This window comes from Thalia democratica, chromosome 5 (genome assembly GCF_965202585.1).
Source record: "Thalia democratica chromosome 5, ktThaDemo2.hap1.1, whole genome shotgun sequence".
In the NCBI taxonomy this organism is placed as follows: domain Eukaryota; kingdom Metazoa; phylum Chordata; class Thaliacea; order Salpida; family Salpidae; genus Thalia; species Thalia democratica.
The window spans coordinates 62,393,923-62,406,509 of record NC_139169.1 but is presented as its reverse complement, the minus strand read 5'-3'; the positions used below and the strand labels follow the sequence as shown (position 1 = coordinate 62,406,509).

Here is a 12,587-nt window from a genome sequence, read left to right as displayed (position 1 = left end):
GATTTTAATGACAACTAAAAAAAAATTATCTTTACGACAGATTTTTTGCATAATTTCAAAATTTAATATCTTTAGATGTAAAAATTGTTTATAAATCTAGGTTTTTATTCAAAGTATCACAGATTTTTTGGTAAACATGAATAGTTAAGGCTAGTTGTTTTTGTTTATAAATGATATATATATATATAACTTTAAATGTAATAAATGAAAGTAAAAGTTTGTAAGCAATTGGTTTTTTATTAGGTGCTGTGCATAAAGAAAAAACAGAGTAAGAGTTTTTGAAATGAGGTATATTATTTCTTTAAGGTCTTTAGCGTAAATTTAATAATATCTTTAGATTAAATAAAGTTAACATCTATACTAAAATTTTTTAAGCCATAAGCTTTTTTAAGAACAAGTGTCTTAGGTTGATATAAAACGCAGAAAACACAATTTCCTAAAACTTATCTGCTATACTTCAACTTTAAGTATGATGTATTTAGTCTACTAAAAGTTTTGCTTTTTCAGAAGTAAAAAAGTATTTTTAAAGCACTATATAAACAGTTTTTACAACATAACTAAAACTACTTTCACAAAAAATTATAAATAGTTTATTTGTGTTTATATAAGCTTAGTTCTTGTTTTATATTTTTCAAGATTTTATATCATTTAACTTTATGCTATTTTTTCATTTTTTGTATAGCACTTTTAATTCTTTAGGCTTAAACTTCTAGCAATAAATATTTTAAGATTTGAAACTACTAAAAAAGGTTTGTATATTGATATTTTCTTCATTTGTATATCCACACATTTAAAGTTAGTATTTATAACCAGAAAAATCTAAATACGTTTCCAGCTTGTGTGTTGGATAAGCTATTTTTATGCAAATAAAACCAACTATAAAGATCTACCAACTAAAGTTAGTTGCTTTAGTTACAGAAGATTAATATTTTTTGTGATGAGAAAATATGGTAAATATAAACCAAACAAAGTATGTTTAATTTTACTTTTATTTCCATGAAAACGAGACAATGCAATTTTGAGTCAAAATTTGTGTATCGTTAAAAAAGTAAAAACATTTTGAACTCTAGTGCAGTTTAATTAAGTTAAATTTAACTACTTTTGGTAAGATAACTTAAATTGATAAATTAATTAAAACTATTGAAAAAGGACTGCAAACAAAAAGCAGATTTGAGTTAACTTTAAAAAGCATTCGAATCGTATTGTAATAGCTAGAATACCTATGCAATAGGGACTGTAATTAAACTTATATTTATTTAATATCTTTATACTATTGAAAGAACCATTTTTTATTTACATGTATAATCTGTTAAAATAAGCGTGATAAATCAGTATTAAATATAAATAAAATGTTAAGAATATAAATCTAAAACCAGCATTTCTTTGAATAATAATTAAAAGCACACATAAACTTTGTTCTAACTTCAGGTGAATAGTGACGCTAATTTGTTTGAACAACTTTTTAACTCATAATACTTAATTAGATGCCGCCTTGCTCTTCTGAATGTTCAGAGTCTTCCTCACGCTCAACACGATGTCCCTGACTTGCGCGTTGGCCTTGTGTTCCAGTTGTGAAGCGTACGGCATCGGCAGGTCGGCTCCTGTCACCCTCACCACCGGCGCGTCCAAGTAGTTGAACGCTTCTCCTGTTACGTGGAAAATTATTGAGGTTGAATAAATTTTAACGATTATAATGGCTGAATATTGAGTTGCAGTAATTTGAAAGCTACAAAAAAATAGTTTTGTTGTTTTTAGTTTAGTGCTTCTCCTGCAATGGAAAGTTATTATGTTTTCAATAATCAATGTTGATTGATGTAATATATTTTTAAGGTGCAACATTTCAAAAGTCAAAAAAAAATTTTTACTAGTTTTTTATTTTGTTAAATGATTCCTGAAACTATAGTTTAATTAAAAAAGTTGTTTTTTTTTTAGTAAATTAATTTGCAAGTCTTTATATAATATTAGAACAAACATATTTTGAGCCTGATTTGCATATAAAATTCATAATACACTTTTAAGAAGACTATTGATTGGTTGATTTTAAAGTTTAACTTAGGAAATTTTAAACGTAGATGTTTGGCATGTGATTATTACATGAGATTTTTTTCAAGTTGTTCAACTCTACAGCCAACTTTGTTTCAAATGCATTTATTTACAAAATTAATATAAATAACTCTACTATTTGTAAATAATGCAATAAAATATTTTTCCATCCATAATTTGAGCGCATATTTCAGTATTAAGTTATTTCAAATACTTTCAATTACTACTTATTATATAAAAAAAGTTTACAAACCTTATACTTTCTAAGCGCATACTTTACCTTTAACACCAAAATTTTTTCAATAATTTTTTTTTCTCTATTTGTCTTTACAATACATATATTTTAATATTATATATATATATATATATATATTTATCTAATTATATAACATACAACAATTTTATACAACTGTTTCATTAATGAACAGGTGGATAAAACTGATGTTTATTATATTTAAACAAATGTTTATTCAAAAACGTTCAACCAACCCTCCATGATTTGGGCGCATATTTCGGCACCAACGCCGAACATGGGCCATCCTCCCTCCACTGACACCAAGTGGTTGGTTTTCATCACGCTTTTCTCAATTGTCTCGATGTCCAGTGGTCTGATTGATCTCAGGTTGATCACCTGAATTTGATTTTTTATTTGGTTGTTTATAAAAAATATTCACAATGTTTGTTTAAAACTTACAGTTAAATGGTTTACCAAGTTAAGTAACAAATTTAAATTGAACTTTTTTTTATCAGCAAACGAGAGGGCATGTCTTTAAGTGTAAAAACAGTATTTATTTCAAAAAATTATTTTCATAATTTAAAAATTTATTTATTTTTCAACTTGAATTTTTCTACTTACAATGAACACAAATACAGGGTTCGTGCGCGATTTTTTTTTAATTTAGCCTGACTGAGACCAATTTAGCCTGACATTTTCTTAAAGTAAGGAAAATTCCCTACAAGTCATTTTAGGTATTGGGGAGTCTTGATTAGTACTATTGTAGTCTCCGACTTCAATCAGCTTTATCTCAAAATATTTTGAGCTTTAAAAATCTGCAAAAAGCAACTCATAGCTTAGTTACAACTCAATAAAATAAGAGTAAATTGTAAAAAAGGTGATTGACCTTCCTATGCCCTTAACATAACAAATTCAGTGATAAGTTTTAAAATAAGTGTTATATCTAATGTATAACTAATGTAAAAATTTAATATATATTACTAAACACAATTGTACAATTTAATTAACACTAAGTAAAAACATAACCAGATTTATATTAAAACGACGCGCATTGTTGTGTTTTATTAAAATTTAAAATGAAACGCTTATACGAGTATTAAAACTCAAACAAACAGCCAAGTTATTGAAGTAAACTGTAATGTTTAAACTGTAGTTTTTTTATGAATTTTCACAATTACAACGTATATAACCTACTCAAAACAAAATAATGAAGATTCTTAAAAAAATTAGAGATTCAACAAAATTTTACAAATACTCACTGATTTTGTCTTTAATAACTAAATCTTCATTTAGAAATAAATTCACATCTCAATTTTATCTTAAAAAGATTTCTCAATTTATTTTTATCAAAAATTTTCAAGCATTTGAACTGAGAAAAACTGAGATTCTCAAATTTTTAAACAAAAAACTGATTTAGCCTGACGCACACGAACCCTGGAAATATCACAAGTAAATTCTAAACAAACAAGAGTTTTAATTATTAAATCGGGACTTAAACAATACATCTATAACTTTTCAACCGATTTGAAATATTAACAGATTTAACAAAAAAAACTCGCAACCAGTTCTTAACACAAGCAAAACATTTGATTATTTAAAGTCGCGAACAAAACACAAACAGTTCTTTCAGTATTTTCAAAAAAGAACCTCGCAACTATTTCCTAACTAAACGTTAATTGTTTCAAATTATAATAATTCAAACCTCGCAACTGATGCCTTCTCCCTCCAACTGCTCGGCGGCTTCCAAGCACAAACCCACGGGCAGGCTGTGAGCCACCAGCGTGATGTCGGTTCCCCTCCGCTCCACCTTCGCCTTGCCGATTTCCACCGCAAAGTCGGGCGACATGCACTCCTCGCTCACTTCGAACGCCTTCCCGTACAGCAACTCGTTCTCGAGGAACACCACTGTTTGAGTATATATTTGAAATCTCACAAATAAAAAGCAGGATTTGCACTTCACCAGTGTTGATTTAAAGGTGACTTAAAATTTTTAACACATCAGTGAAAAAAATTGTAAGTTCCGTACATAAGCTCGTTCTCAAGGAACACTACTGCTTTTCAATAATAATTTTATTGTAACTTCGTAAGTAAGGATTTTCTGATAGGTGATGCAGTTAAAACCTTGTGAAATGCATAAAACTTAATTTTAAGGACTTTTACTTTTATTGCAAAATTTTAATATATATATTCGTTTTTAAGGAACGCATTTATTACAAGTATTTTTAATATTGTTACCAAATGTTGCAAAATTACTATCTTTTTTTCCAGAAAAATCACAAGCATTGAAAAGTTAATAGTTACTAGCTTGTAGTGAGACTTATTTTAAGCATGTCTTTGCTAGTTTGTTTAAAAATGTTTAAGATTTCTTATGCGCTTACAGCATTATAAATTTTGAACTCTTTCTAACAACTACTGTAAGGAAAATTATAAAATACTAGCATCACCATTTTTGAGGTTTATGTATCTTATTTATAACCAGCTACCATTTGACTTAAGTATTTATAAGACAAAACAAACTTAGACGGTTTCTTAAATATTACTTTAGAAAAATTGTGTCCATAACTAACGTACAACTTAAAACCTATTGTAATAATACTATATATGGTAGACACTATTATTTATAAAATAACAACTTTAAAACCTGGGTTGTTGTCCCTGATTGCAGCTCTCAATAAACCCCTGCAATCTTCCGAGCTGTACGGAGAAATTACCTTCAAACCAGGGCAGTGTCCGTACCAAGCAGCGAAACACTGCGAGTGCTGAGCTCCTACACCTGTTTGTTGTTAGTGAAATGTTGAAAAATACTGTATAATATAAAGATTAAATGTTATTGTTTTATACGCTACCTAAACCTTTTTTATTTACGTGAATTGTAGGAGTTTATGGAATCAGTCTTATATTTGACTAAAAAACACTGGCAACATAACATATTAAAAAATTAAGTAATTTTAACTAATTTTTTATAATAAAATTATATACAAGAGTAAACTTTGAAGAAATAAATTTATAATTCAAACTTTAGTAGGTACGTTCAAAAAATTTAAGAGCAAAATAAAAACTAGCCGGAGTATATTGTTATGGGTAAAAAGTCGTTTTTATACCTAACTTTGTTTTTACCTAAACATTGTATTTTACCTTTATTACATTTTACAAATAAATTTTAGAACAATATTTTTCTAAATTTTTTATTTAAGTTTGCTCAATTTACAATTTTTTATTTAATATTTTAAGTATTCACTCAGTAATATTTAAAAAATAAGTCAGCCAAGTATTTTTTTACAGTTTCTGACAAACATAAAGTAGACCCTCACAGAATTATAACTAATTACCTTAAACCTAGACTAAACCTTTTAAGCGCTTTTACATTGTTAAAATATATCAAATACCCAGTTATAATCTAATTCTTAGTTTTGAAAGAGCTGAAATAATTTGATTAAACATATTTTTGCCTACATTTACTTATGATAACAATCTTATAAAAAAAAATTTGAACAGACTATACATTGTTTAATAAAATAAATAGTTATATATACTAGAATCATTTTTATCATAAAAATTATCATACTAAACAATGCTTACCAGCAGCGGATCCATTGGGACCACGGAACACAATGGGGCAGGAAACAGCACCAGCAGACATGTAGAACGACTTGGCTGCAGAGTTGATCACATGATCGATCGCCTGCATGCTGAAGTTGAAAGTCATGAACTCACAAACCGGCTTCAATCCCGCCTGAAGATAATTTATTAGAAATGAGTAGAGTTGTACAGAAACCAACAGAGATTGTGGAAACAAACAAATTTTAAAGTGTAATTTAATTTACTTAACTTGAATGTTTTACAAAAGTATTTTGAAACACGTTGATGTCGGGTAAGTGTCAAACATGTGTGAAGGGGCACTTTTGCACGGGTCGTAACTTTATTTCTTTTTGCTATCGTTGCTACTTCTAACCCTTACTTTTGGTCGGTAGCTTTTTTGCTGCTTATTACTTTCATTATTTATTTTTTTACCATAATTGTTATACCAACTTTTACTCTTGGCAGTATTTTTCTTATTAATATTTATTTTTAATATTATATGAATTTTTTCATAACAAATTTATTTATTTATTCTTTTCTTTTTTTTTACTCTAATGCAAAGTTGTTATTTGTGCAAACTTGACACTCTTCAATTCATTCTTGGAGCTTTTAATACAAAAGGCAATAAAAAAAATGTAAAGAACCTTGTAGCTGGGAACAAATTGGTAATAAATAATATGTACAACTGGCTTGAAATATGTAAATAAAGTTGAACAAATAAGTTATAATACTTTAAAAAAAAAAATGTATAAAGATTCAGCTTGAAAGTTTCCCAAAACAATTTAAGTATGTTAATGTCAGTTTTATTCTGAAAAAGTATTTTATAATTCATATACAAAGCTAAACAATGCAGATGATTATGACTTGACTGATTTTTAAGTGCCTAAAAGAAGCCAGCAACTTTATTCCAAAGTAACAAGTAATTTTTGGTTCGATATGTGGTATATGTTAATTAATGTAGATAATTTATTGGATACAAAAACATTTGAAACTTCCTCTATTGACTTAAAATGGTGCTAAAATATAAGTGTGTATAGATTTTCAAAATATAAATAAGATGTTGTTTAAAACCAACTTGAGAATATAAAAATACAAACAAACTTACAAAGGCAGCACCGACAGCGATGCCAGCAAAACCCATCTCAGTGATTGGAGTGTCGATAACTCGCTTGTCTCCATACTTCTTCCACAACTCTTTTGTTACCTGAAATTAACATGTAAATCGTACCTCATTGTGTGCTTAACCTGTACTTGTACAAAAGTTACCTAAATGTTTGTAAACAAAAAGTGAAACCAACACTATGACGTTCAAAAACAGTTATAACAGAAAAAAAAACTTTCATAAACATTTTTGGTAAACTATGACATTTTAATCGAAGTATTTTGAATAATTAAACTGATAAAGAAATATCAACTAATATTTTTAACAATATAAACCTTGTAAGCACCATTATACTCGGCAACTTCTTCACCCAACACAAATATTTTATCGTCTCTTGCCATCTCCTCGTCCATTACTGAGTTCAGTGCATCGCGAACAAACATCTGCAGTTTATATGACAACATTAAAATTTTTCATAATTTTTAAAATCTAATCAATTAGAATTGAACTATGTGATAAAGTCAACTTGAAGTAAATCATATTCCATAAACTTTTATCCTGTTAAACATATCCTTTTTTTCAGCTCAACAAAAGTACTATTTGGTTTTTAAGTTATTGAAGACCAAATTCTTATATTTAAAATTTTTCAACTTGTTTCAATGGAAATTAATTAGATTTCAAAAAGTCATACCTAAGTTAATTTTACATACTTTATCAAAAAAAAATACTAGGATATAAAATAGTTTTCAGTTTGTTTAAATATAAATAAGTGTAAAAACTAAAATTAAGTAATTTTATAAGTTTATCTTATTCTATAAACTATATCTTAGCAGAAAGATGCATACTTTTTAGAGCTGAAAAGATACTTTGTTGTTTTTAAGTTATGGATAATCAAAGTTCTTTATTGGAAAAGAACACTTTTCTACACTTAGATCAAGCATTTTTTTCTAATCATAGTACTTTTAACCAAATCATGTAAGAAAAACATTCTAAAAACTTAGTGTTAATTTATTAAAAAATAAGAAGTTGTTATGTCAATAGAATGCTGAATTTTAATAAAAAACTAATAATAAACATCAAAAATTCTGTCATTCATTGGCACACAAAATGATTTTTAACACTGAGTATGTAATGAATAACATTAGCAATTTTTATATGATTCTACTGAAATCTTATAAAAATACTGAATATTAATTGTATGAAGCTATATAAATTTTTGTTTTAATAAGTTGTGCTACGCATATGAACTTATTTGCATGAGTTTAACTGTAGAAAAACTGCTTGTTTATACTTTATCATTGTTAGCATATTATAGATGTAACATTTTCTATTAATTAATTTAAATGAAGTCACTAGAAATCGTAACTGTGAAAATAACAAGAGCAACAGGTAAAAAAAACATTAAAACCATACAAAAAAAAAATCAATGTTAAAAACTTCTTTTAATCAAAAATTGAACACTTCTATTAAGTTTAAAAACTAAAGTCAATTTAAACCATACTGAAAAAAACATCACTATACTTTTTATCAATTTAACAAATAGTATAGATTAAATATACAAAAACTAAAACAAACTTTGTTGGAATTGAGAGCAGCGGTGGCAGTAAAATTTCTTTTGACTGCAGCTCCAGCAGTTTGTGTGGTCAGCTGAAAAAAAAGGTAATAAAGTAATATAATTTAAAGTTTAGTATTTATCAGCATTCTATTGAAACAAATTAACTCATGTTTTGATTATCAGTTGATTAAAAATTAGTTACTAAAACATGAGTATGTTGATATTAATGTAATAAGGTATAATCAATTTATTTTGAGAACTTTTCATTTGATGAGACTGTAGTTGGAATCTTGATAAATAATTAAATTATACAGCATTTGTCTTTATACACAATTTTCAAAAATATTGATACCTAATTCATTAAAAACTAGATACTTAAAAAAAGCAAAGCTAAGTATACACAATAATCAAACAAATAAATAAACTTATTTGATTTACTAACTATGTCATTAGTGTAATTTCAATAATAACCATCATAAGTTTGGAATTAAGGTTAATAAAAAAACTACTATCGTTGAACAATTTCTAATATGTTAATTTTTTTTTTATCTTGTTTTAATCAAATTTAAAGCTCTTTAATCAAGCTGTTTTATTCTATAGATTTCATATTATAAAAATAAGATAGATTTTTTTTTAAAGCATAGCCTCAATTTTCATTAAGATCAAATCTAAAGCAAAATTAATAATTTTTTATCTGAGCCAAAAATATCAGACTTTAAGTAAACGTTTTATAAGACTTTTTGCTGCATGCTTTTAGTAATTGCTTAAATGATTTAATGGAAGTTTTTCAAAAAACTTTAAAGTTATCTGTCTCATTTTACAGTTACACTAGTTTGTAGATACAAAGGTAGATATAAAATGTATTACACTTGTGATTTAAAAAACTAATTGTATGATATTACATCTATACTTTTTAAACTAAAAAATATCTTGTTTAACAACTGTAGAAAAAACAATTTGTCTATACTTGTACATGCCCTTTAAAAGATATATATTCTACGTACTTTATCGAAAATATTAGTGTTCCTAATAGCTTAGTTTTTAAGTACATATATTTTGTTTTTTTATTTCAATACAACTGATTCTTTAGTATCTTTTATTTACACTATTTCTGTAAAGAAATAAGTAAAAAAAAAACAAATCCTGATCTTTATGACTTGAAGTAAATTTACTTTGGTTTTATATGATAATACAACTGCTAAATGTTACTAATGTTAAAAGAACAATCTAGAGACAAGTATATAAATTAATCTTTAAGCACTATCAAAACAAAACTGTAAAAAGTGTTTATCAGAGTAAGTTACAAAAAACATATTAAACTTACTGATAGTGCCTTTTTAAACATTTTTCAGATTCTTTTGATGATGTTCTTTGAAAATTTAATTAAGTCTATAAATATAAATAAAAACTAAGTTATTTTACTAGAAGTCAACCAATGACATAAATTTTTATATTTTAACTTTTAAACCTAAAACAACATTATAGTGCAAACTCAATATGTGTTTTTTATATACTTTTTGTAAACAAGAATGTTAGTGCAAATCAAACATTTTATTCACCAACAAGTTTTGGTGTAAAAAAATTACAACTTTGTCAAGTACAATAAAACAGACAAGGTCATAAACTATTTTGCCACCAAAACCTGGTAGTAAATAAAATATTTAACTAGCACTAACAACAATGCTCTTTACATTCCATTGAACTAAGCAATATTTTTTAGGACAAAAAAATTTATAACAAACTCTTGTTTTTCAAAAGGAGTTACAACAAACTTATAGTTATTTAAAGTAAACATTATCTTGAAAAAAAAAATTGTTTACTAAAATTTAGCAAACATCCATTTCCCAGATTTTAGAGCTATTGACTCTTGCAATGCCTGTTTTGTTTAGAATAGATTTCAACATTGTTTTGAGCAATGATCTCTACTGTTGTCAACCAAAGGTTGAAAATTTTAAGTTATTTATTTTAAAAGAATGGACTAAATCACAAAACAGTAATTGATGCTTTGGATATTAATTTTAGTGAAAGATATAACCTCCTTATCTTATTGGTTAGAAAAGACAACACATAAAAAAAAACAAATAACTTAAATTTCCTTTTGGTTAAAATTTCAAATATGAATAACTTATGCTTTGTATTTTTCAAAAAATAAACTATTTTTCAAACAGTCCAAGGAAGGACTAAGTTTTTTTGAACTAGTTTGATCACTTTAACTTTATATAATACTAATTTATTTATCTTATTAGGATTTTAACAGGATTAAGTATTATTCAAAAATATTTAGACAGTTTTAATTAACAAAAATGTAAACAACAAACTATTAATCATAATTATCACAATTTTCTAAATGTATTGATTAAAAATTTGTTTATAAGACAATGTTTAACTCAATTAATAAAACAAATGAGATCACAGTTATGATAATTGAAATAATTATTTATTTATAAATTAAATACCCATAAAAAAATTGTTGTAATATTATTACGTTTCTGTTGTAAAATCAAATTAAAGTTAAAATTAGATTTTCATAAACAAAAAATGTTAGGAATACTTTTTTTTGGTTTGATGTTACAGAAACTGAAGTATTTAATATAATCAAGAGTTTAGATCCAGTGGTGAAGCTAGTGGTGAAGATTGTATATCTGTAAAGATCCTTAAGAAAGTAAACAATCTGGGGGTTCTGTCTGAAGGGGTTCTGTCCAATTTTAATAAAGGAAACACATTTGTTCATTCATTTTGTATTTAAGTAAAGCATTTGATAGTGTAGATAGAAATATCTAATTAAGAAAATTGAAATGTTATGGTGTGAGAGAAAATATGCATCTACTAATTAGCTCAGATCTAGATGGAAGGAAACAACTTGTTAGCTTTGGAGGATATGAGTCAACTTGTGAAAAAAATAGTTGGGGTACCATAAGGCTCAGTATTAGGACCATTGTTATTCCTAACACATATAAATGACATACAAAATAATAGTAGTTTTAAAGTCCTCAACTTTGCAGATGACACAATGTTATACAAAACATATACAAAAGACATATATCTAAATGAAAGTAAATTTTTTAACATAGAACTAAAAAAGAAATCAGATTGGCTAATGGGAAACAAATTTAAACTAAATCTTAATAAAACCAGAAGCATGATTTTATATAAATCAAAAAATAGTTTTTGGAAAAATAAAGATACTAATGTAAAAATAGGTAAAACATTTATAACAAACACAAATAGCTAGAAATATTTGGGAATAATTATAGACAGAAATTTAAAATGGTCAGAACACATAGAAACTATAAAAATAAAATTACAAGAAACATTGGGTATATTATATAAAACCAGACACTTCTTAAATAAAAAAACATTATATTTGATCTTTAATTATTTGCTTATGAGCAATGTTAGATGTGGCTTGTTGTGCTGGGGAAGAGCAAATAAAAAATGTATAAATGATATCAATGTTCTCATAAACAGAGCACTTAGTTGCATACATTATAAGAAATATGATGATAGTGTAAGAGAATTAAATACTTAGAAAAAAATATTAGATGTTGAAAGTCTGTAACTATATGATTTAGGTCTGTTTATGTTAAACAATAATTTGTTATTAGATAACTTTAAAAATTACTATAAAAGTGTAAAAAATGTCCACAATTATCATACCAGGTCTTCAGAAAAAATTTTCCTACCTAGATTCAACAGTAAAACAGGTCATAAATCACTATCCTTTCAAGGTAGTAAGCTATTAAGCTACCATTATGTTTAAAAAGTATAAGTCATTTTGGAAAGTTCCAGGATGAACTTAAAAGTTATCTTTTAAATAGTGATTCTCAAGGTCATTAGTGATCATTCCTACTCACTTATATACTTTGTTTAAGGACTTAATAGTATTTGTCATTTAATATCCAAATTTTTATTTATTTTTTTATATTTTTGTTTTTTTTTTTTTGTTCAAAAGTTGATTTGTTTGGTTACAGTAACATTGGATAAGTCTAGATTTTAGCATTTTCTATCTAGTTATTTTTAAGATTACTATTTTGAATTAAGTTTAGAATACTTACAAACTTTTTTTTTTTTTT

At 26.1% G+C, this 12,587-nt stretch overlaps 1 protein-coding gene across 1 annotated transcript; it reads right to left on the bottom strand.

The window, feature by feature from the left end:
• Positions 1–971: 971 nt before the first annotated feature.
• On the bottom strand, positions 972–9,905 carry LOC145837085 (pyruvate dehydrogenase E1 component subunit beta, mitochondrial-like). Its single transcript, XM_082944858.1, has 9 exons — positions 9,839–9,905; positions 8,535–8,606; positions 7,295–7,402; positions 6,963–7,061; positions 5,858–6,011; positions 4,920–5,051; positions 3,981–4,183; positions 2,533–2,674; positions 972–1,646 (listed from the first exon to the last, which is right to left on the bottom strand). Exons 1-9 carry the CDS (start codon positions 9,857–9,859, stop codon positions 1,477–1,479), a joined length of 1,101 nt encoding a protein of 366 aa, XP_082800984.1. The 5' UTR covers positions 9,860–9,905; the 3' UTR covers positions 972–1,476.
• Between the last annotated feature and the right edge of the window lie 2,682 nt (positions 9,906–12,587).

Excerpts from the sequence above, each read along its gene's own strand:
- LOC145837085 (XM_082944858.1), bottom strand. The coding sequence starts at position 9,859 with ATGTTTAAAAAGGCACTATCA. Across the intron at positions 6,012-6,962 it reads TCGCTGTCGGTGCTGCCTTT|GCGGGATTGAAGCCGGTTTG; the intron begins GTAAGTTTGTTT and ends AATTATCTTCAG. Across the intron at positions 2,675-3,980 it reads GAGAAGGCATCAGTTGCGAG|GTGATCAACCTGAGATCAAT; the intron begins GTTTGAATTATT and ends AATCAAATTCAG.